Consider the following 21,944-nt stretch of genomic DNA (forward strand, 5'->3'; position numbering starts at 1 on the left):
ACCCTGCCTGCCCTACTTAGGAAGTCACCCATCAGTGGGCCCCTCTCCTTAATCTTTTTCCTTTTCTCCTTATCTCTTCTTGGCTTTGGGAAAAATAAGAAGTTACTCCCTCAACCAAGAACTCAGGTGCTCTCTTCTATGAGGAGGCAACGGGCCTGGCATTTCTGGTCCCCAACTCTTTATATGATGCTCCCAGCTGGCCCAACCGAGGCCCATTCATCTTGCCGGCTCTGTTACAAAGAGTGTGCTGCCACTGTCACCGTGTTTGGTGCTGTCCAAATGGATGTGGTCAGTTCTGTCCCCCTGCCCTGGCATTCTGACCCCAGTGATGTAAAGGGGAACACTGACAAAGAGACGCAACCTCATAAAGCATTTTCCAGGAGGTTATGATTTATTCTACGTTATTGGTGTGACAGGGAACAGGGCCAAGATTCCACCTCCACGATCCCAGAGGAAGAACAATCAGGAGAATTCTCTACATCGAAGGACCAACAGGGACAGAAACTAGGGCGGGATCTTCCTGGGAAGCGGCCGGAAAGACTCGGGCTCAGGCCACGGGAGCCAGGCCGACCTGGTTGTTGGCCCTGTCAAAGACGGTGTAGTACTGGCGGATGAAGATGTCACCCAAGATCCAGAGCTCTCCGGAGAAGGTGGGGATGTTCATGCCCTGGAATCCGCTCATGCAGCTTCCCTGGTTCTGGAGGAAAGAATGAAACTGGAGCTGGGACACAGACCCAGCAGTGACAGGCGCTGGGGTGTGAGCATCCAGGGCCGTGGTCCCCTGCCAGGTACGTGCAAGGAGGAGCCTCCTGGCTCTCCCTGGCCTGGCGTCTGCCTGTATAAGCGGCTTACTGCACTCTTGGTTCCCAGGGATTACCAGACATTATCCAGGGTTTCCGGCAGATGCATACACCCTGACGTCAGCATCGCAGCTAAGGGCTTTAGGGAGAACTCAGCTGCGGGGAAGGATTTTGGAAGCCCTGGTGACGCAGCCTTTTCTCATTATTCTGATCCTGACCAGTGGCAAAGCGGATCAGCTGTTAGTCCTTTTCATTCACTGAGTCACTGGGCCAGCAACCTGGGCTTGTATTAGAATCACCTGTGGAGCTTTGACCCCCCCCCCCCCCCCCCGGGCCGCACCTCCCACCATGGCTCAGGCCCCACCCCCTCCTAATTAATCAGCATCCCCAGGGGAGGGGCCTGGGCCTCCCTATTTCTTGCTGAATGACATCGACCCACTGGGCAAAACTAGTTTTCCATCCGGCACTGTAATCGAAGGCAGAATTTTCCTGTGGCTCCTCTGCCTAAAGATTTTTATTTGGTAGAGGCAGTAGGAGCATCATAAGCCCTTACCCTGTGGAAGCTGTGATTTCTATCTGCCCAACCCTTCATAGCTTTGATGTGGCCAATCTCGCGTGATTACCCGAACCACACCCTGAGCGTGGGGAAAGCTCTAGCTTTTAGATGAGGAAACTGAGGCTAAGGAAGGTTGTAACTTGCTCAGTATCTACGGGCTAGTAATTGAGACCCAGAGCTTGGACTCTGGTGTCCCACTAAAAATCCTCTTTTCACGCCATCAGCCCTTGCCTTGCTTTTTCCCCCTGGGGGTGTTGCATCCCAATTCTCATTCATGCATTTATTTTTGAAGTGTTCTTTTTCTCCGGAGGCTGTCCAGAGCAGATGTTAGCTCCAGCTTGTGGAAGTGCACTTGCCCTTGTGCCAAGGGGGAGTATGTGGCCACGTGCTGTGCAGGCACATCTAGGTGGAAGGCTCAGAGCCCCCTTACCTGCAGGACGTAGGCCTTTGCGGGAACAGGGTACTGGACACCGTTGATTGTGAAGACGATGTCGGGAAGGCTGTCGATGGCGGAGCAGCTGATCACCATCTGGAAAGAGTGAGGATTAGAAAGGCTTTCATCCCTCCTGTGTGGCAGGTCCACCGTCTGGGTCTAGAACAGGGCGGTCAGTGCTGGACTTACGCTGCCGTAGGGACCCTCGCTGGCTCCAATGTAGCTCTGGATGTTGGCAATGGCATTGGTCGGGCCGGACAGCAGAGAGGTACCGGTGTCAACGATGGCCTGGCAGCCAGACATGCAAGCGATGGGCTCTCCAGACATGGTGATGCTGAGGTTGAGATGCAAGTCAGGGTCCCCGGAGCCCCCAGGGGGTACGTCTCCCAAGGAGGCACCAGGTGACCCTGGAGGGTCCCTCTTCCCCATCCATTGGCCGATGCATAAAATTTCAGCTTCTCTCATTCACACACTCATTCATTCTATGCATTCGCGTGTTCCACAAATATTTACTGAGTGCCTACTCTGTGTTAGGCACGGGAGATGCAAAGCCAGACAAGATGGGTGCACGGTATCTGACCACAGGGAGCTTCCACTCTGGCTGGAAAGATAAGTTGAGCGGGCTGGGCAGAGCGTACGGCAAGGGAACGGGAACACAAGCCAGGGTGAGGGCGGCAGTGTGCAGCAACCCGGGAAGGCTTCTCAGGGAAGCAGACGCCCAGAGGCTGCTAGGGAGTGAGGAGTTGGAGGAGGGCGTCACAGGTAGAGGGGACACAGGGTGGGGAGTGATGGAGACACTGGAGTGATGGCCAGGTAAGTCCAGCCCTGACTGCCCTGTTCTAGACCCAAGGGGAGCAGGGGTGGGAGTTTGAGGCACTGATGGGATGTTAGCATGGCTGGGGCAGACGTAGGGTGACCAGCCTGTCCCAGTTTGCCTAGGACTGTCTTGGTTTTAGTACCGAAAGACCGGCATCCCGAGAGACTGCTCACTCCTGGGCAAACCTGGGCGATGGGTCACCCTAGGAGGCCAGCTGGGGGCAGAGCAGCCAGAGGGTGAGGCTGCCTGGGGGCAGACAGGATTTGAAGGGGAAAGTGGGAGGAAATGGTTTGAAACAACTTCTCTGCTGTTTTGCCCTGATCCTAGACCAAAAGTGACAGGTACCCTAAAGGCCGAGATGTATGGACAGGGGGGGGTCCTCCCCTCTCCCCAGGGATGCTGGTAGATTGTCCTGCCTCCCTGCTCAGAAGGGGAGTGGCTGTCTCATCCTTGCAGAGTGTCTGGGGGTTCCTGACAGCACTCTTCCTCCCGTGACGTGCCCTTGTCAGGGTCTCTCTGGCTCGGCCAACTTCCGCCTTCTCTTCCTGGAGCACGTTTCCCTGTGCCGCCTGTTCCAGGGGGATCCTGGAATTCTTAGTTAACTATGAGTCTGTAAAGAAATGGGGTCTGGGGCCCATGCCAGGATATCGCCCATCCATGGTGACCTCACCTGTCCACGGTGATCTGCCAATAACCCTGATAAGAAACAGGCACCCAGTTCAGGGTTCCCGTGTAGTAAGAAGAATCGATGCCACCGAACTGCACCACGCTGCCGCTCTCATCATCTCTATGGAAAGTGGAGGGGAAAAGGCAGGAATTCAGTTGTTCACTCATTCATTCACTCATTCGACTGAACGTATAAACTGTGGGCATTCTAAGAGCTACTCTTGATCGGACTCTTGCCAGGAGCCATGCAGAGTGTACGACCCACAGGGCTTCCTGTAATCCTCACACCAAGATCCATGCCATAGTCACTATTGTTATTATTATTTCTATTTTACAGTGAGGAAACTGAGGCTCAGAGAGGTGAGGCAACGTGCCCTAGGTCACACAGCCAGGGAGCCGCAAAACCAAGATTAGAGCCCAGGTCTTTCTGGTTCCGAAGGGTGGTGTGGTTTCCACCAAATACTCTCTCTCATTGCTGTGGGGACCTCAAGAGAAATGAATGAATGACAGTGTCTGCTCTTAAGGCCTTGATAGAGTCGTTCATGGTTTGCCAACGTCTGGAGGTGTTTTTGATTGCCATGATTGGGCGGGGGTCGGGGGAGCCCCTGGTGTCTCGTAGGTAGAGGCCGGGGAGGCTGCCAGACATCCCAGGACAGCCCCCAACAGCAAGGAGTCATCTGGTCCCAAGATGTCAATAGTGCTGAGATTGAGAAGCTCTGTTCTAGTCGGCTCCGTGTGACATATCTAAGTGCCCATAAAAGCAGGTTATGTTTAAGAGCTGAAACTTGAATATCAAGTGGCCAAGAGGAAAAAAGGATACAAGGGCCCTCCCGCCGTAAACTGCAGGAGTCCTGGTTACTGGAATATTCATTGTCCGAATCTCTGCGGTTTTCGGTTAGATAGGGAAACAAACGTAGGTGACAATAAGAAATTAATCACTGAAGAACTGGACACGGACAGAACGTGACCCCAGCTCACCTAACCCCACCCTGCCTCCCCTATAAACATCTGACAGCACCTGTGACACAAGGAGATGATAGCAGAACAGTCAGTAACTAAAGGGAAGCACATCGATGGTGACAAATCGCTTCAAAAGAGAAGGACGTGAATGTCAGAGGAAAGTCGAGTGTCTTGGGAAAGTCGAGGACACACCCTCAGACATTCTGGCATAAACTTCTACTCAGACAAAATCAAGACTTTGTTATGCCTTATTCTTAGAATTAACTCATCGTCACACCTGGAACCTAGATTTTGTTAACTAATGAAAGAAACTTGCTTTCATCATTTAAAAGTTTCACTGTTCAAGATGTAAGTCCCAATCAAATCTTCTTTTCATTTTTTGCGATGGACTTTTGGCCCCAATTTTACGTGGATTCACTTTAAACGGTGGTCTTCAGGAGAGCAAATGGCTAATGATACCTCACTTGTGTGAGGCAAGGTGACAAAGACTCTCGCTAGTAAAATAAGACGAATGAAGATGGTTCATCAGAGAGGACTTTGGCACCATTCTCTCCAAAGATATACCTTAGAGAGCCTTAGACATTGACCTTTCCGATCCCCGGCTTGCCAAGACTCTCTCCAGCCCACCCAGCCTTCGACAGCCCCCTGCTGGACCAGGTGACCGCAACTTCCTTGCCTAACTTACTTGCTCAGGTAGACGGAGAAGAGGTCTTGGGAAACCAGACCCTGGTTCCACATGTTGTCAAAAACAGGGGTGGCCCCGGAGGAGGAGATGCTGGGGTAGGCCAGGCCCAGGATGCCGTCGAAGGGAGCATAGTACAGGAAGGAGCCAGGCTCTGTCTTACTCAGGCCAAAGATCTGGTTGGTGTCAGAGATGCCTGCAACCTGGGTGGGGAAACCAAGGTGTTCAAAACCAGCTTGTGCTGACTGAGCACTGCGGGCTGCCAGCCCCGGGCCCAGAGCATCCCTGGTTCATTTCGTGTAGGACTTGGCTTCCGGGGCATCAGGCTGGAAGGAGAGGAGAGGGATTATCCCTGGGAATGCTTGTTGTTCCACTGGAGGTGACAGTCGAGGCTGATCTCCAGATGGGCACCGTCTGCAACTTGGTGTGAGAATTTGCTGCGGAACAGATGGTCACCGTGTGTTTGTGTTTCTGAGGATCGGGTGCAAAGCAGACCCCAGGCAAATCAGAGCCCTTGACCCCTGCTGTGCCCTGGAAAATGGGGGTGCTTGTGGAGATTTTGTGACTCGAGGGGGCTGTGGGTTGGGGGGAGGAGGAAGAAGAGGAGGTGCTAAAAGAGAACTGAGGCACTTTCTCCCTTCTCGCTGCCCCCTCCATAGCATTCAGCTTGGGTGACCCTGAGGATGGCTTCTGGCTCCAGGCACCCACCCCCTTACCCCTGCTGCTCCTCCGCTAGAAACATCTGTGGTGTCTCTGCCACTTTCCGCGTGCCCTAATCAGGTTACTTTTGGGATCACCGAGACCCGTGTTGCTTGAATGAGCTGATTCGGGGGGCCGTGTGCTATCCCTGGAAGCTGGCCCCAGGGCCGGGCAGCATGAGGTGCTGGCCAGCGGGGGCTCACCTGGACTGTGTCGTATCCAAGGATGCCTGTCATGCTGCCGGTACCATAGGCAATGGAGACCGTCTCGCTGGTGCTCTTGAAGGTGGAGGACTTTTTAGGGTTGAAGCGGTTGTGGTTGGCTGTGAGGGCAAGAAGAGACATTGTCAAACTTCAAAAGCTGAGCCAGCGTCACGGGCTGGGGGCGTCTTCCTTGGTGGGTGCCTTGGTTCTGGGCGGGGCTTTGGAGGAGAAAGTGAACTCATCTGGCTAACCACCTCACTGACTGAAGGCCCTCCCGAGGACCCCCCCGGGTGAACGCCGAGTGGAGCAGGCCCACGGCTGCCCATGGTGACGGGCAGCTTCACACTCTCTCTGCCGTTGGACTGAAATTTCTGCGGGCTGGAACCACGTGTGATTCGCCCCTTCACCTCCCAGGGCACCTAAGCCTAGTGCTTGGCACATGGTAAGCGCTCAGTGAATGCCTGTTGAGTGGGTCCCTGAGTCACCCCGGCAGGCTTGAAATCGGACCTATTTGAGGCCCCTGAGTGTTCAGGGCTCCTAGGTGACTTGGTGCTGGGGGCCCAGAGAGGGCAGGGGGGCACTCACTGCAGGCAACACTGGAGCAGTAGACGGAGGGCACCCACAGGTTGGAGGAGCCAGTGTCAAAGATGACGGTGAAGTCCTGGGCGGGGGTTCCAATGCTGATGGTGCCGAAGTACTCCATCTGCCAGGGTGGGGACAGCATAGCTCAGTGACGGGGGACTCCGCAACCTGGCCTCCCCGGGGACTGTCTCTGGGTCATCTCGGCCCCCTCCCGCCTTCCCCTTCACTGGCCTCCTTGCCTTTGTCTCTCTCTCCAGTGTATCCATCCTTTAAGGCCCAGCCTGGTCCCCCCTGCTCCTTGAAGTCTTCCCCTATTGCTCTCCTGTCACCCACTGACTATTCTCTCCCAATCCTCGTTAACGCCCAATAATAATGTGCTGTCCCCTCTTGCCTCGAGTGTCTCAGTCTTGCCACCCTAGAGAACGTACACCCTCGGACGGGCTTGGAACCTGACAGCACCCAGCCGAGTAAATGCTTAAGTGCTTTTTCGTTAAGTTGTTGAAGGGGAGATAAACAAGTCACCCACCTAAAGGCGGAGACCCCTTGAGATATCTTATTCCTAAATCTAGGTGCGTGCAATGGGTTTCAAGAAAAGGTGTCCTCAGGCTTTTTACTCTTAGTGGCTGCAGTCTCTCCCTTGCCAGCTCTGTCCCAGCCACGCTGATGTGGCTCTTTGATGACCAGCTCATTCCCATCCCAGGGCCTTTGCACTTGCTATCCCTTGTGCTAGGAAAATGTTTACTCTAGATCTTCTCATCAGTCCTTCCGTGCTCTAGTCAAATGTCATCTGCACCAAGAGGCCCTCCCTGACTACTATGTCTAAATTCGCCCCTGTCCCCTTCTTCTTCTTCCCCTTACTCTAATTAATTAATTTTTCTTTGTGGCATTTGTCATTACCTGGAATTATCTTACATTCTTATTTGTTTGTCTCTTATTTGTCCTCTAGAATATAAGCTCCAGGATCTTTGCTCAGTCACCATTGTTTCCCCAGCTCCTGGCAGAGAGCCTCTGACACAGGGGAGGCGCTTCGTAAATATTTGTCAAGTGAACAAAGGGGCTCAATTTATCAAGCTTTGAAAAAGCTCTTACCAAGGGCCAGGCCCTGTGCTAAGCACTCCACAAACAAACAAATAAGCAAAAAACCCCCACACCTACATTATTGCATGAATTACTTGAAACAAGCCTCTGACGGTAGATAGTAATGGTTCTGTCTTACGGGCGAGGAAGCTGAGTCTCACTCAGAGAACTTAAATGACTTGCCCAAGGTCCCATGGCTCAGAAGCTTTAGACCCTAGATTTGCTCCAGGTCTGGCAAATCTCACAGGCTAAGCTCTTAACGAGAGGCAGCGTTGCTTCCTAACCTTGGCCTCCACACAGGGGACACACTCTCTACTGAAGGGATTTGCGTCCCAAACAGAAGAGTCAAAGGGATCGTCCTGAAATTCCCTAGTTAAAATGATGCGGTGGCAGTTAGGCTGCAGACCCTTATCCCAGACTCTGGTCTGGCCCACCCACTGACCCCCGCAGACCTCGCTTTGAAAATGGACACTGGCTTCCTTTCCTCAAATACACTCTGCTCCCCAGTGTCACAGGGTCTAGTGCAAGTTGCCCCACTCTCTGGGACCCTCTCCTGTCCTCTTGGAAGCCCCGCTGTCTCTTCATCGCTCCAGAGAGGTGTCCCTGCCCACCACCTGCAGCACACTCAGTGTGTCACGTTCACTGCATGGCCTCAGCCTGGTTATACTTGTTACGTTTTGTGAGGCTCGCCTACTAGACTGTGGGCTCCCTGAGGTTCATTCACTGCTGCTTCTCTGGGCCCAGCACAGTGCCTGACACACAGAAGGTGCTCCATCCATGTAAACACTGGATGAACGAATGAATGAATGAATGAACGAGAGCAACAGCTCTGACTGTGAGTTTTCCTGCCCTCCCTGGGCCTCTGAGATCCAGGGAGCAGATCCCTGGCTTACTGCTGCCTGGGGGTTTGGAGTGCTGGCCCATCTTCCCAGACTCCTGGGACCCCCTTCTCTCCACTGGGCCAATCCTTGGAGCTGACCCGCTGCCTGCCCACACACTCACGTCCAGGAAGTTCTGAAGGGGCTGGTCGGACGTCAAGGTGGTGGCCTCCGAGGGGAAGTACTTGCTGCCTATGTTGTACTGGCGATTCTGCAGAAAGTCCTTCAGCTTGCCATTCTCGATCAGTTTCTGCCTCAAGGACTTCTTTCTGGTGAGCGGGACCCTGTGGCGGAGCATTTGCAGACAGATGGTTTGGAGGAAGAAGAGTAATTAGCCAAGGGGCCTGCTCATGGGGTGCCGTGGAAGGCCTGGAAGGAAAACAAAGCTGGCTCAAGAGCGGAAGAAGGAAGTCGAGAGGGGAGTTGCTCCCATCTGGGGCACAGGAATGCAGAGAGGGTACGTGGTTGCCCAAAGTCACCCGGCCCAGTGCTGGAGCTGCGGACCCAGCCCGGACTGGACTGGAGGGTCTGGGCTGTTGACCACGTCTGCCGTGCTGTGTCCCCAGATGAGCAGAGAGGGGAGGCTTGGGACGGTCGAAGAGAGAGGAGGAAGGGAAGAGGGAAGAGGAGAAATACGGGAGGAAAGAAAGGCAGTGGGAAGGGCAGCAAAGGGAAGTAGCCCCTGGGAAGCTGCTGTTCGTGCAGAGCGTCCCCCAGACTCACTTGTAGGAGGTGCACTCGGAGAGCGCTATCAAGGTAAGGAGAAGCAACCACTTCATGGTTCTTCCTGGCTCCCAAGACTCCAGAGGTGGGAAGATGGGAAGCGACACAGCAGCAGGAAGGAGCCGCTCCTTATATACAGTCCAAGTCCTCAGGCATGGCCTTATCAGCCGCTAAACGTCACTCTTTACCCTCACCCCAAACAGAAAGTTTCCTGATAAGATTGTCCCTGCCCTGAGCCATGTTCTGGGAAGTTTCCAGTTGAGTAGCTTTCCACTGTAACCGCATCCTGGGTTGGGGTGGCCCTGCAGAAAGCAGGCTTATTTCTTAAATAATAGAATGCATCCAAACTTGACAAGTCGAATATTTTGACGAAATTGGTCCAAAGTGAACTTAACATTGAACACATGTCAGAGGAGCTCCAAGCACCCCAATGTGTCCTGATGGGACAGACAGCTGGGGTTCTCGGAGAGCAGCAGTCCTTTCAGTGATAGGCCGTGTCCCTGAAGCTGCTTCCTCAAGCACGTTCATAGGTCCGTAGTTTGGGGCTCAGGACACATTTCCCCATGGAAATGTCGTTATATGGGGTTGCTGGATGTCTAACTAGCCTATGGGCCTTATTTTGCTCTTGCTTCTCATGGCTATTGGGCTGAGTCTTGGGGAAGTGGTGTGTACAGTACAGAGGAAGGGGATGGAGTGGAGAGGGAGTGGAAGAATGCTTCTTTTCCTGGAGGAAGCAAACTTGAAACAGGCCGAGTTCGTCTTTGGAATCTGTGCCCCTCACTTTCTGCGCCCCCTTTCTTCCTACTGCTCCTCTCCTACCCTCTCAGTTACTCAAAGCCTCCACATTTGAGACCCCATCTGGGTCTGACTCCCAGGTGCCCCGTGCTTAAAACTTGGCTGAATCAGCTGCAGTGAGCAAAGCAATCTGGGAAAATTCATACTAGGGTGTGAATGACTTAGAAAAGTTCTCTCTCTCTCTCTCTCTCTCTCTCTCTTTTTGGCTGTGCCACATGGCATGTGGGATCTTAGTTCCCTCACCAGGGATCGAACCCATGTCCCCTGCTTTCCAACCCAATGGATTCTTCCCTTTGTGGGGTTTATTCAGTGGACAAAGTGGAGTGAGAACTTCTATTCAGGAATTGTGGCAGAGACGGGTATGCAGGAGGGAGGTCGCCAGTAGGTGGCGAGACCTGTCTGCGGAGTTTGTTCTGAGATCATGTTCCCTGGGCCACCCCTGGTTTCTCCAACATTGGGAGACACAGATTCTATAAAAGCTCCAAATTTCCCCCAGTGCTTCTGGATGAGTACGGAGGGGTGGGGAGTGTGGATCAAGTTTGGGACCACTGGTGTTTAGTACGAAGCATATGTGCATTTCGAACTCACCCGTTAAGACACCTTTGTGCCCCAAATGCGGATCCTTGACCTGTGTTTTCCATTTTCACATCTTTTGATGCCTGCTTTCTCTCTGCTCTCTTTTCCTCCCCCTCGAGCATTTCTCCTTTGATCTACGCTATTTGGGCGGATCTCAGCCCTTCTGTGGAGGAGCTGATGGTCCTAAAGATGCCTGCCTAGGCCTTGGGAGCAGCAGATGGAAAGCCTGGCTCAAGGGTCCCTCCTGGAGGGTGAAGGGAGGGGCATGTGCTGGGGGCTCTCTGGGGCCTTCAAAGGTACATGGTGTCTCACGCTGGGCATCATCATGATTCTTTACGCTTTATATATATGTTATGCATATATGAAATTGTTCATGATACTTTAAAAAAAAATAAAGGAGGATCTGCATACTTTCCAACTTAGAAATGGAGGCAACTGAGGTTGGGTGGAGTAGGGTGAGGCAAGGAACCCTCAGGATTGAGATGTGGGGCATGAACCATGAAGAACATTACGTGTGTTTTATTCATCTCTTATCTCCCTCAGTAAGTTATATGGTGCGTCAAGGGTTCAACATAGCATTTTAATTAATCCCCTGTAAACTCGGCTTCGTTAAGAGCGATTTGGGAACGTGCTCAGAGGAGACTCATGATTTTGTAATTGGCGGTTTCTGCCGTTAGCCAGCCGTTGCAGTAACTGACACAGAACAACATCGTTCACGTGTTTCTCTTCCCTGGCAGTGAGGGGAGACAGGGGAACTTAGATTCACTGACCACTACTCTTAGCTCATTGTGGTAAGTGACATTATTATCCCCATTTTACAGATGAGGAAACTGAGGGCCGGAGAAGTTGCACCACTTGCCTGAGGTGACATAGGTAAGAAGTGGTTGAACGGGGGCTTGAATGCGGGTCTCTGTCACTCCCTGTGCCTGCTCCCTTATGTACCCATGGACTGAGATGTACTGGAGACTGTGGAAAAATCTCAGGAAGAGCCTTGGCTCCAGGTTCTGGGTTTGAAGCCCAGCGCTGCCTCTGAATAGCTGCAAGACCCGGGACTGGTGATCCAATCTCTGAGAGACTCAGTTTTCTCATCAGTAAAAGGGAGATAAATAGTACCATCAATTCCATGGAATTGTGAGGGTTAAGCACAGAGCGCTCGCCAGCCATCCACATACAGCGGCTAAAATGAAGAGTGCTGACGAGAATGCTGGGCAAGTAGAGCTTTTCTCTACTGCAGGCGGGAAGGCGAGGTGGTACGGCCACCTTGGAGAACAGTGTAGCAGTTTCTTTTTTAAATATTTTTATTTTTTATGGGGCTTCCCTGGTGGCGCAGTGGTTGAGAGTCCGCCTGCCGATGCGGGGGGCGCGGGTTCGTGTCCCGGTCTGGGAAGATCCCACAGGCCGCGGAGCGGCTGGGCCCGTGAGCCATGGCCGCTGAGCCTGCGCATCCAGAGCCTGTGCTCCGCAACGGCAGAGGCCACAGCAGTGAGAGGCCTGTGTACCGCAAAAAAAAAAAAAAAAAAAATATATATATATATATATATATAAAATGTTTTATTTATTTTAAAAATTATTTAATTTATTTTCTTTTTAGCAGTTTCTTATAAAGTCAACATGTACCTACCATTTGGCCCAGAACTCCCTCTTCTTGGTATTTACTGAAAAGAAATGAAAAACATATGTCCCCACAAAGACCTGGACCCAAATGTTTATAACAGCTTTTTTCATAATTGCCCCAAACTGGAAACAACTTGATGTCCTTCAGCTGGTCCCTGGATAAGTGAGCAGTGTATGGCCAACGATGGAGGACCGTCAGCCACAGAAACAGATGAACTACGGGATGAATCTCATGGGCGTTATGCTGAGTGAAAGAGGCCAGACGCAAAGGCTACGTTTGTAGGATTCTATTTATATGCCATTCTGGAAAAGGCAAAATGATGGGAACAGAAAGCAGGTCAGTGGTTTCTAGGGGCTGGGGTCAGAGTAGGAGACTGACTACAAGGTGGGATGGGGGAACTTTGTGGGGGGATAAAAGTAGTCTATCTCTAGATTGAACACCTGAAGAGGTAAATTTCACTCGGTGACAATAGCCCAGACACACCTGACTTTACAGCAGGTGAAGTGCTCAGCCACTGATGGCCGCACAGTAGGAGCGAAGGCAAAATTGTGTCCTAGGCTCTGCCCAAGGCTGTGGAGGCCTTGGAGGGGACACACTGGATTCATTTCAAGTAAAATGATGTCATCCGACTAAAGAAAACGAAAAAGAAAAGAACAACCAGTCATCATCCCTGCTTCCATTTTGGTCCTTTGAACCATGAGTGACACCTGTCCACGCTCCGTGTCTTATGGCAGGGGTGACAAGGTTGGCAGGCTGAGGCAAAGCCCCAAGGAGCTGGGTGGGGACTGTGAATACTTCTCAGACCCCTGGTCGCTGGGCCATCCAGAAGGGCTCTTTCATTCTATCCAGGCGGTCAGGGTGGAGTGACCAGAGTCCATCTAGGAGGGACGCTCCCCTGGGCTTCCTGGAGCTGGCTTGCAGTGCTTGGAGCCCAAGATGAGGCAACGGTTTGTGGGGAACTGCTTGTCTGTGGGACCCACATGGGAATTTTGGATAGAGGAGAAATACATTTGGGAGGCAGACTCCTCAGGCAGTAACCTGCAGGACACATGCACACGTTCATTCAACACGTGTTTATTTTGTACCTGCTCTGTCCTGGGTTTGCACGGTCTAGTTGCTGGGGGTGCATCCACGAGGAAGATGGAACTAGGCCATGCCTTCGAGGAGTCTGAGGTCAGGTCAGGAGAGGACCGAGGGGGAGGCCCCTTTCCTTTCCACCTGGGGAGGCCTTTGGACCACACTAATGGGAAGCCCTAATGGGACTGATGAAGATACTGAAGTTCGGGGAAAACTTCATAAGTGGGAGGCTGACACGCTTGATGTCACCAATTCCCAATACATGGTTGACTCTGTGATGGCCCCCAATTATCCTCATCTCCTGCTATTCATGCCTCTTGTAATCCCCTCCCCTTGAACGTACGCAAGACCGATGACTTGCTTCTCGTCAATAGGATATGGCAAAGCGGATGGGGTGTCACTTTTGTGATTACATTATGTGAGATTGTTACTTGGGTCTTGCCAGCAGACTCTTCATGTAGACTTTCTCCCTTGCTGGCTCTGAATAAACAAGCTGCCCCATGAGGAGGCCCACATGGCAAGGAACGGAGGGTGACCTCCAGCCTCCAGCCAGCAAGGAACTGACGGCCCCAGTCTGACAACCCCCAAGAAACTGAATCTTGCCAGTGACCCTGTGAGCCTAGAAGATGACCTTCTCCATTCGAGCTTCAGATGATACCACATCCCTGGCTGACACCTTGACTGCAGCCTTATCAGAGGCCCTGAAACAGAGGAGGCCCTGCAGCCAAACAAGGCCTGGATTCCTGACTCACAAAAATGCTGAGATAATAAATGTGAGGTGTTGTAAGTTGCTAAGTTTGTGTTAATTTGTCACCAGCAATGGAAAGCTAATACAGGGCTAGAAACCTCCTAGAAAATTCCACAAAGGTCCACCTGGCTGCCTCATGCTTTTCTCCATTTGGGGGCCATTTCAGTGTTCTGCAAGGTGGTTTTCTGCTCAGGCAATACAAGTGACCTGAGAAGGAGGGAGTTGACATCATTGGTCTGCTTATCTGCAAACCCCCATCAGTACAGCCAGGACTGCATTTCTGTGGCTCTTCATGCTTTTCTGAGTGCTTTGAGATACATGCTCTTTTGAAAACGTATTATTCCTGCATTATCCCCATTGACACAGTTCAGAAGAGTTAAGTGATCAGTGCAGGTTCACATAGCTAAGTAGTGACACAGGCAGGACTGGAACCCGGGTCTTAGAAGGCTCTGGTCTTGGGAGGCTCTTGTCCCGGGCCGGGCTCTGTGGCCACACACATCCACCTGGTTTCTGTCCGTTGGTTCGAGTGTACAGTGGACATTCCATGATGGCTGCCGCCCATCACAGCCCAGGGGCACTCAGAGAAGCCATCCTATCCAGTCCCCAGAGGAGCTCTTGGGAGGGAAGGTGGAATCCTGACTCTAGGACTGAGCATTCTCCATGAAGTCTGACGTCAGCCAGGGCTGATCCGTGACCGCCAGCAGGGAAACCACGTAATCTCATTGTGCCAGACTGGCTTGGCAGAAAGATTAGATAGCAACATTTACTTTGCCATTAGCCTTACCTGACACTTGGCTTTGAGGGGCCTTGCGAACTGCACTGCCAATGCATGGTACCCCCTGCCAAGGGCACAGGTGTTCAGAAATGTTCCGTGAACATAGCAAATCAAGCAGTGGAAGGAAATCTAGAGAAGTGAATTATGGCAAGCCTGGCATGGAATATTAAGCATGACAAGTGTTTCTGAGCGGGTCTGAGAGGCCTTGGGATGGCTGGTCCCCTGGGATCTTTCAGTCAGGGTCTCACCCCAGGCACGTGGTCATCCAATAATACAGAGAGCATTTTTCCACTCCCCAGTCCCCGATCTGTGGAGTTTCTCCAGGCTTTAAAAATGAAAATTTTAATTAAGAACATTTTGGGGCCCATTTATTGCAAATAATGTATGTTCATTGCAGATATTTATAGGTTAATAAAAATTTTTAAATGACTCAACTCCACTACCCAGAGCTATCCACCATTAATGTTGTCAATGAATATATTTACTTACTTACAAAAATGAGGCCACACGATACCGTACACGTGGTTTTACAACCTGATATTTATTTATTTATATTCCAGTTTTATTGAGATGTCATTGACATACAGCCCCGTGTAAGTGTAAGGTGTACAGCATAATGACCTGACTTACATACATCACGAAACGATGACCACGATAAGCTTAGTGAACATCCATTTTCTCATATAGATAGAAAATTCAAGAAATAGAAAAAAATTAGTTTTCTCGTGATGAGAACTCTTGGGATTTACTCTGTTAACAGCTTTCACATATAACATACAGCAGTGCTAATTAAATTTATCAAGTTGTACATTACATCCTTAGTACTTATTTATCTTATAACTGGAAGTTTGCACCTTTTGAGGGCCTTCATCCAAGTCTCCCTTCCCCTAATCCCACCTCTGAGAACCACAAATCTGATCTCTTTTTCTATGAGTTTGTGTCTTTGTTTTTGAAGTATAATTGATCTACAGCACTGTGTTATTTCCTGTTACACAGGGTGCTTTGGGATTTCTATACATTTCAAAATGATCAGCACAATAAGTCTGGTTACAATATGTCACCATACAAATATATTATATAATTATTGACTGTATTTCCCACACCGTACATTTCATACCTGTGACTCATTTATTGTGTAACTGGAAGCTTGTACCTGTTAATCTCTTTCACCTGTATCTTTCCTTCTCCCACCCTGCTCCTGTCTGGTGACTACCTGTTTGTTCTCTGTATGTATGACTCTACTTCTGTTTTGTTATGTTTGTTCATTTGTTTCATTTTTTAGATTCCACATATAAATGAAATCATACAATATTTGTCTGTCTCTGTTTCACTTATTTCACTAAGTATAATACCCTCTAGGTCTGTCCATGTTGTTGCAAATGGCAAGATTTCCTTCTGTTTTATAGTGGAGTAACATTCCATTGTATGTGTGTGTGTATATATATATTGCAAATTTATATATGTCACATCTTCTTTATCCATTCGTCTATTGACGGTCCCGTAGATTGCTTCCATATCTTGGTGATTGTAAATAATGCTGAAGTGAACATAGGGGTGCATCTATTTACTAATTTCTTAAGTTCACGTGCATTTTAACAACCATGCATTTTACTCCCCACCACGTGTCTACGGTTTTTGACATCATACGTTACATCTTTTTGTTTTGTGTATCCCTTAATCACTTATTGCAGCTATAGATGATTTTATTACTTTTGTCTTTTAACCTTCCTACTAGTTTTAAATGTGATTGACGTACTACCTTTACTGTATAAATGCCTTTACCAATGAGATTTTTCCTTGTGTAATTTTCATGTTTCTAGTTGTGGCCTTTTCTTTTTCGCTTAGAGAAGTCCCTTTAGCATTTCTTGTAAAGCTGGTTTGGTGGTGTTGAACTCTCTTAGCTCTAGCTTGTCTGTAAAACTTTTGATCTCCCCATCACATCTGAATGAAAGCCTTGCCAAGTAGAGTATTCTTGGTTGTAGGTTCTCCCCTTCCATCACTTTAAATACATCATACCACTCCCTTCTGCCGCAGAGTTTCTGCTGAAATCTCAGTTGATAGCCTTATGGGAGTTCCCTTGTATGTTAAGTTGTTGCTTTTCCTTTGCTGCTTTTCATGTTCTCTCTTTATCTTCAATCTTTGACATTTTAATTACAGTGTGTATTGGTGTGGTCCTCTTTGGGTTGATTCTGTTTGAGACTCTCTGTGCTTCCTGGACTTGGATGACTGTTTCCTTTGCCAGGTTAAGGAAGTTTTCAGCTATTATGCCTTTTTTTTTCTTGAATTTTTTTTTTTTTTTTTGTCTGTGTTGGGTCTTCGGAGCTGTGCACAGGCTTCCTCTAGTTGCAGCAAGCGGAGGCTACTCTTCGTTGTGGCGTGTGGGCTTCTCATTGCTGTGGCTTCTCTTGTTGCGGAGCATGGGTTCTAAGCGCACAGGCTTCAGTAGTTGCAGCACACAGGCTCAGTAGTTCCAGCATGTGGGCCCTAGAGTGCACAGGCTTCAGTAGTTGTGGTGTATGGGGTCAGTTGTCATGGCACGTGGGCTCTAGGGCATGCAAGCTTCAGTAGCTGTGGTGCATGGGCTCAGTAGTTGTGGCACACAGGCTTAATTGCTCCACATGTGGAATCTTCCAGAACCAGGGATCAAACCGGTGTCCTCTGCATTGGCAGGCAGATTATTGACCACTACCCACCAGGGAAGTCCCTATTATGTCTTTAAATATGTTCTCTGCCCCTTTGTCTCTCTCTTCTCCTGGGACCCCTATAATGGGAATATTAGTGTGCTTGATATTGTCCCTTTAACTCTCCTTATTTATTTAAAATTTTTTATTTTATATTTATTTATTTATTTATTTTTGGCTGCGTTGGGTGTTCGTTGCTGCATGTGGACTTTCTCTAGTTGCGGCGAGCAGGGGCTACTCTTTGTTGCAGTGTGTGGGCTTCTCACTGCGGTGGCTTCTCTTGTTGCGGAGCACGGGCTCTAGGTGCGTGGGCTTAGTTGCTCTGCGGCATGTGGGATCTTCCCAGACCAGGGCTTGAACCCGTGTCCCCTGCATTGGCAGGCGGATTCTTAACCACTGCACCCCAGGGAAGTCCCTCCTCATTTCTTTTCATTCTTTTTTTCTGTTAAGCTTCTGTGATTTCCACTACTCTGTCTTCCAGCTCACTGATCTGCTCCTCTGTAACATTTACTGTTGATTCCTTCTCGTGTATTTTTCATTTCAGTTATTGAATTCTTCATCTCTGTTTGGTTCTTCTTTATATTTTCTAACTCTTTGCTACAAACGTCTAACTTCTCAGTCTGTTCATCCAATCTTCTCTCAGTTTCTTTGATTATCATTATGATCATTACTTTGAACTCTTTACTGGGTAGGTTGCCTATCTCCTCTTCACTTAGTTCTTCTTCTGGGGCTTTATCTTGTTCCTTTGTTTGGAATGTATTCTTCTGTCTCTTCATTTGGCCTAATTTGCTATTTTTATTTCTATGTATTTGGTAGGTTGGTTACATTTTCCAACTTTGGAGAAGTGGCCATCTGTTGAAGATGTCCTATGCGTCCCAGCAGTGCACTGCCCTATAGTCCCAGAGTTATATGCTCTAGGGATGCCCTGTATTTGGGCTGTGTGGGTCCTTCTGTTGTGGTGAGCTGACCACTGTGGGTGGTCTGGTAGGTGTGGATGGCCCCCAGTCTAGTTGGTTGCCTGGCCCTGCCTTGTGCAGAGACTGCTGGCCCCTGGTAGGCGGGGCCCGGTCACAAAGCTGCTGGTTGCAGGGCCCTGGAGGTCCCAGGGCCAGTGCTGGCCTGCTGGTGGTCAGAGCCAGGTTCCTGGGTCTCTGGTGGCAGGGGCCTGGGGGTCCCAGAGCTGATATCAGCCCGCTGGTGGGTGGGCCTGGATCCTGGAGCAGCTGGTTGAGGGACCCAAGGTGTCCCAGAACTGGTGGGCAGGGTCAAGGCCCAGGGGATGCTAGGGCTGGTACCCACCCACTGGTAGGTGAGGCTGGGGCCTGGGGCTAATGCCAGCCCAGTGGTGGGTGAAGCTGGGTCTTGGAGTTTCTGCCTATAAGGTCAGGGGGTTCCAGGGCTGGCGTCAGCCTGCTGGTGGGTGGAGCTGAGGCCCAGGGGGTTCAGGGGCTAATGCTGGCTCACTGGTGGGCAAAGCTGGGTCCCAGGGTCTCTGGCTGCAGGGCCCTGGGGGTTCTGGGGCTAGTGTTAGCATACTGGTATGCAGGGCCAGGTCCTGGCCCCTCAGGTGGACAGGGCTGTGTCCCAGGGTGGCTGTAGGCTCAGAGGGTCTCAAGGCAGCATGCCTGCTGGTGGGTGGGGCTGTGTCTCCAACTGGCTAGTGCAACCTGATTTTAAAAGAAAAACTAAGTGTTCATGTATTTTCCAAGTGATTCCTTAAAAGTTTACATCATTATTTTTTAAACTTAAAATATAATATGCACACAGAACAATGCATGTCATAGGGAATAGCTTGATGAATTTCCACAAATATATCCATGTAACCGCTATCCAGATCAAGAAACAGAATGTTACAAGTACCCCCAAAGCTCCCCCAGGCTCCCTTCCAGTTACAAACCCAGGCCCCAGAACCAAGTGTAATCACTGCTCTAACTTCAAACAGCAAAGATTACTTTGGCCTATTTTTGTACCTTAGATAAACGGCACCACGTAGCAAGCATGCTTGTGTGTCCAGCTTGTTTGCTCAAAATTATGTTTGTGGGATACACACCAGTATTGTGTACAGGTACAGATCGGTTATTTTCACTGCTGTATATATTTTTCCACTGTGTAAATATACACTATATTTATCTCTCCTCTAGTTGATGGGCATTTGGGTAGCTTCCAGTGTGGAGTTCTTAGGAATAGTGCTGCCAGGAACATTCTAGTACATGCCTTTTGGTGAACGTGTGCATGCATTTCTGTTGGGTATAGACCCAGGAGTGGGACTGTTGGAGCACAGGGTAGGCAGATGTTTAGCTTTAGCAGGAACTGCTAAACAGTTTTCCAAAGTTCTATCATTTTGTACCCCCACCAGCAGCATATGAAGGTTCCACCTGCTCCACGTCTGTTCTAGTGGGTATAAGGAGGTATCCTCTTGCAGTTTTGATTTGCATTTCCTGATGAATAGTAACGTTGAGCACCTTGTCACGTGCCTATCGGCTCTTTGTATGTCTTCTTTTAGGAAGTATCTGCTCAAGTCTTCTGCCCATTAAAAAAATTAGGGTGTTTGTCTTTTATTACAATTTGTAGGAGTTTTACAACAGAAATTTAATTTGTTAGGAGCAAAATATCTTTTCCTAAAACATTACGTGCACGTGATGCCGTTATAGAAAAAGGAGGACAACGGAGTTGCTCAGGCAGCGGAGGGGATGAAGACCCACCAGCCCCACAAGACGTCTCTATGGAACCCTTGGGAATCAAAGGAACACAGTTTGAAAACCCCAGCGCAGTCCATCTCCCTGGGGCAGATGGAACAAAGCCCCTTCCACCCAGACAAGTCACCAGGGCAAGGAGGCAGATGAGAGCCAGTGGCAGTAAGGCATAGGTGCCCGGGAGCACGATAATGGCTAACATCTATAAAGGCACCCGTGTGATGTGAGTTAAGTCTCATTTCAACAACGCTAGGAAGTAGGTACTCCGGTTTTAATGATGGGGTCCAGAGAGGTTCAGTAACTTGTTAAAGGGTTACACAGCTGGCAGGGGGCAGAGCTGGGGTTCAAACCCAGGTTGTCTGGTTCCTGGGTCCACACTTGTGCCTCTTTTGCTGCCTCTTAGAATGTGGCATCCCAGGAAGACACACACACACACACACACACACACACACACACACACACACACACGCCCAGTTTCAGAGCTCCCAAAGCCCATTCCTGGGGTCCAGCCTTGAGCAAATAGAGTTGTTGACCGTGGATAAGGCGACATACAGGTAATGAGCTCTGCTCTGTGAGAGGTATGTAAGCAGAGGCTGAGATGCCATCTAGCAGCTGGTGCAGAATAGATATTCCATACAGATTAATTAAGTGAATGAATGAATGAATGAATGAGTTTCCCCCTGGGGATAACAGGAGCCTGCTCGCCTTCAGGGGCAAGGACCATGGGGAGTGAGAGCCATCCTGGGCTTTGATAACCCCAACTCTGTGGGTCCTTGACTAGGGGGGCGCGGGGCACTGTGGTCCAAGCTCTTGAGGACAGGCAGGAAGCAGAGAGGAGGCAGTAGTTCCTGGGGCAGGAATATACCCACACAGAGTCCAGGGAAGGGAAAGGCATAGCCAGAGCCTTAACCCCAACCTCCCACAACCAGGCTGGTCGGCCTTCAGAAAGGGTTCTGACATTTGCTTTGGGTAAAATGCAAGAGAAGGCCTTGGGGGAGGCAGAAATTTGAAACTGGTCCGAGCAAGGGTTAACTGGAAGCAGACAAGGAAATGTTTGGAACCTGGGAGTGGGCTGGCGGGGGATGGAGTTATTAACCAGGGTACGGAAAATTCCTGAGAACTGGAGCGTAACCAAGGAATTGGCTTGAAGTCCCACAGCAGGGACAAAGGGATTCTCAGAAGGCCCCTGCTGCCCCTCGCAGCCCCTCACTCCTCCTCATCGTGCCTCCTCTGAGCTGGACCTACCCAGGGCTGCAGCACGAACCTACTGGAGATGGTGGCCTGGGTGAACCCCACTTGAGGACAGAGGTCAAGGTTCGTTCTGCTGATAATGGGTCTCGCCCCACCGGCCCCCATCTGCTTTGTTCTCCATATCTCTAACGCCACATTGCTCCCCGGTGAGCACAGCTCTGGACCCGATCCTCTGTGCATTTTCTGATCCAATCTGATTTGATGGAGGCCCTGTTCTTTCTTGCGATGACCTGGGTCCTGGCTTCTGACTGGTATCTTTATCATGTTTGGTTACAGCGGAGGGAGCTGGGTGTGACGGGGGTGTGGAGGGGTGTATTTAATGCGCTCCTGCTCCAGATGGACAAAGCCATTCTTACAGCAGCCGGGGGACCCGGCCCTCCCCGTCCAAAGGGCCTGCGGCGGCAGCAGCTTCGGGCGACTTCACGCCTTGGCTGACGTGGGGGATGAGGCCGCAGTTGCAGTGGAAGGCTTTGCCATCTTCTCATGCCCTCCTGCCTGCCTTGCACCACCTACCGTGGCTGGGTTCCTGAGCACCCAGACACCTCGTGATGCCTTTGCCTTGCTCACCTCTTCCTTCCTTCCTTCATTCCACGGGCGAGGCATATGCCTGCTGGTGGGTGGGGCTCAACAGAGGTGAATCAGCTGTGAATTTTACTC

At 50.4% G+C, this 21,944-nt stretch overlaps 1 protein-coding gene and 1 long non-coding RNA gene across 2 annotated transcripts; one reads left to right on the forward strand and one right to left on the reverse strand.

The window, feature by feature from the left end:
- The first annotated feature begins 176 nt into the window (after nt 1–176).
- Nucleotides 177–15,016, forward strand: LOC132597665 (uncharacterized). Its single transcript, XR_009564835.1, has 3 exons — nt 177–788; nt 11,269–11,320; nt 12,039–15,016. It is a non-coding gene; the product is annotated as an uncharacterized lncRNA (long non-coding RNA).
- On the reverse strand, nt 376–9,132 carry LOC115840369 (pepsin A-4-like). The gene is made up of 9 exons (XM_030833110.2): nt 9,077–9,132; nt 8,478–8,637; nt 6,402–6,519; nt 5,817–5,935; nt 4,918–5,117; nt 3,277–3,393; nt 1,979–2,123; nt 1,787–1,885; nt 376–697 (listed from the first exon to the last, which is right to left on the reverse strand). The coding sequence occupies exons 1-9, from the start codon at nt 9,130–9,132 to the stop codon at nt 548–550; spliced, it is 1,164 nt and encodes a 387-aa protein (XP_030688970.1). The 3' UTR covers nt 376–547.
- Nucleotides 15,017–21,944: the final 6,928 nt, after the last annotated feature.

This window comes from Globicephala melas, chromosome 8, assembly GCF_963455315.2.
Source record: "Globicephala melas chromosome 8, mGloMel1.2, whole genome shotgun sequence".
In the NCBI taxonomy this organism is placed as follows: domain Eukaryota; kingdom Metazoa; phylum Chordata; class Mammalia; order Artiodactyla; family Delphinidae; genus Globicephala; species Globicephala melas.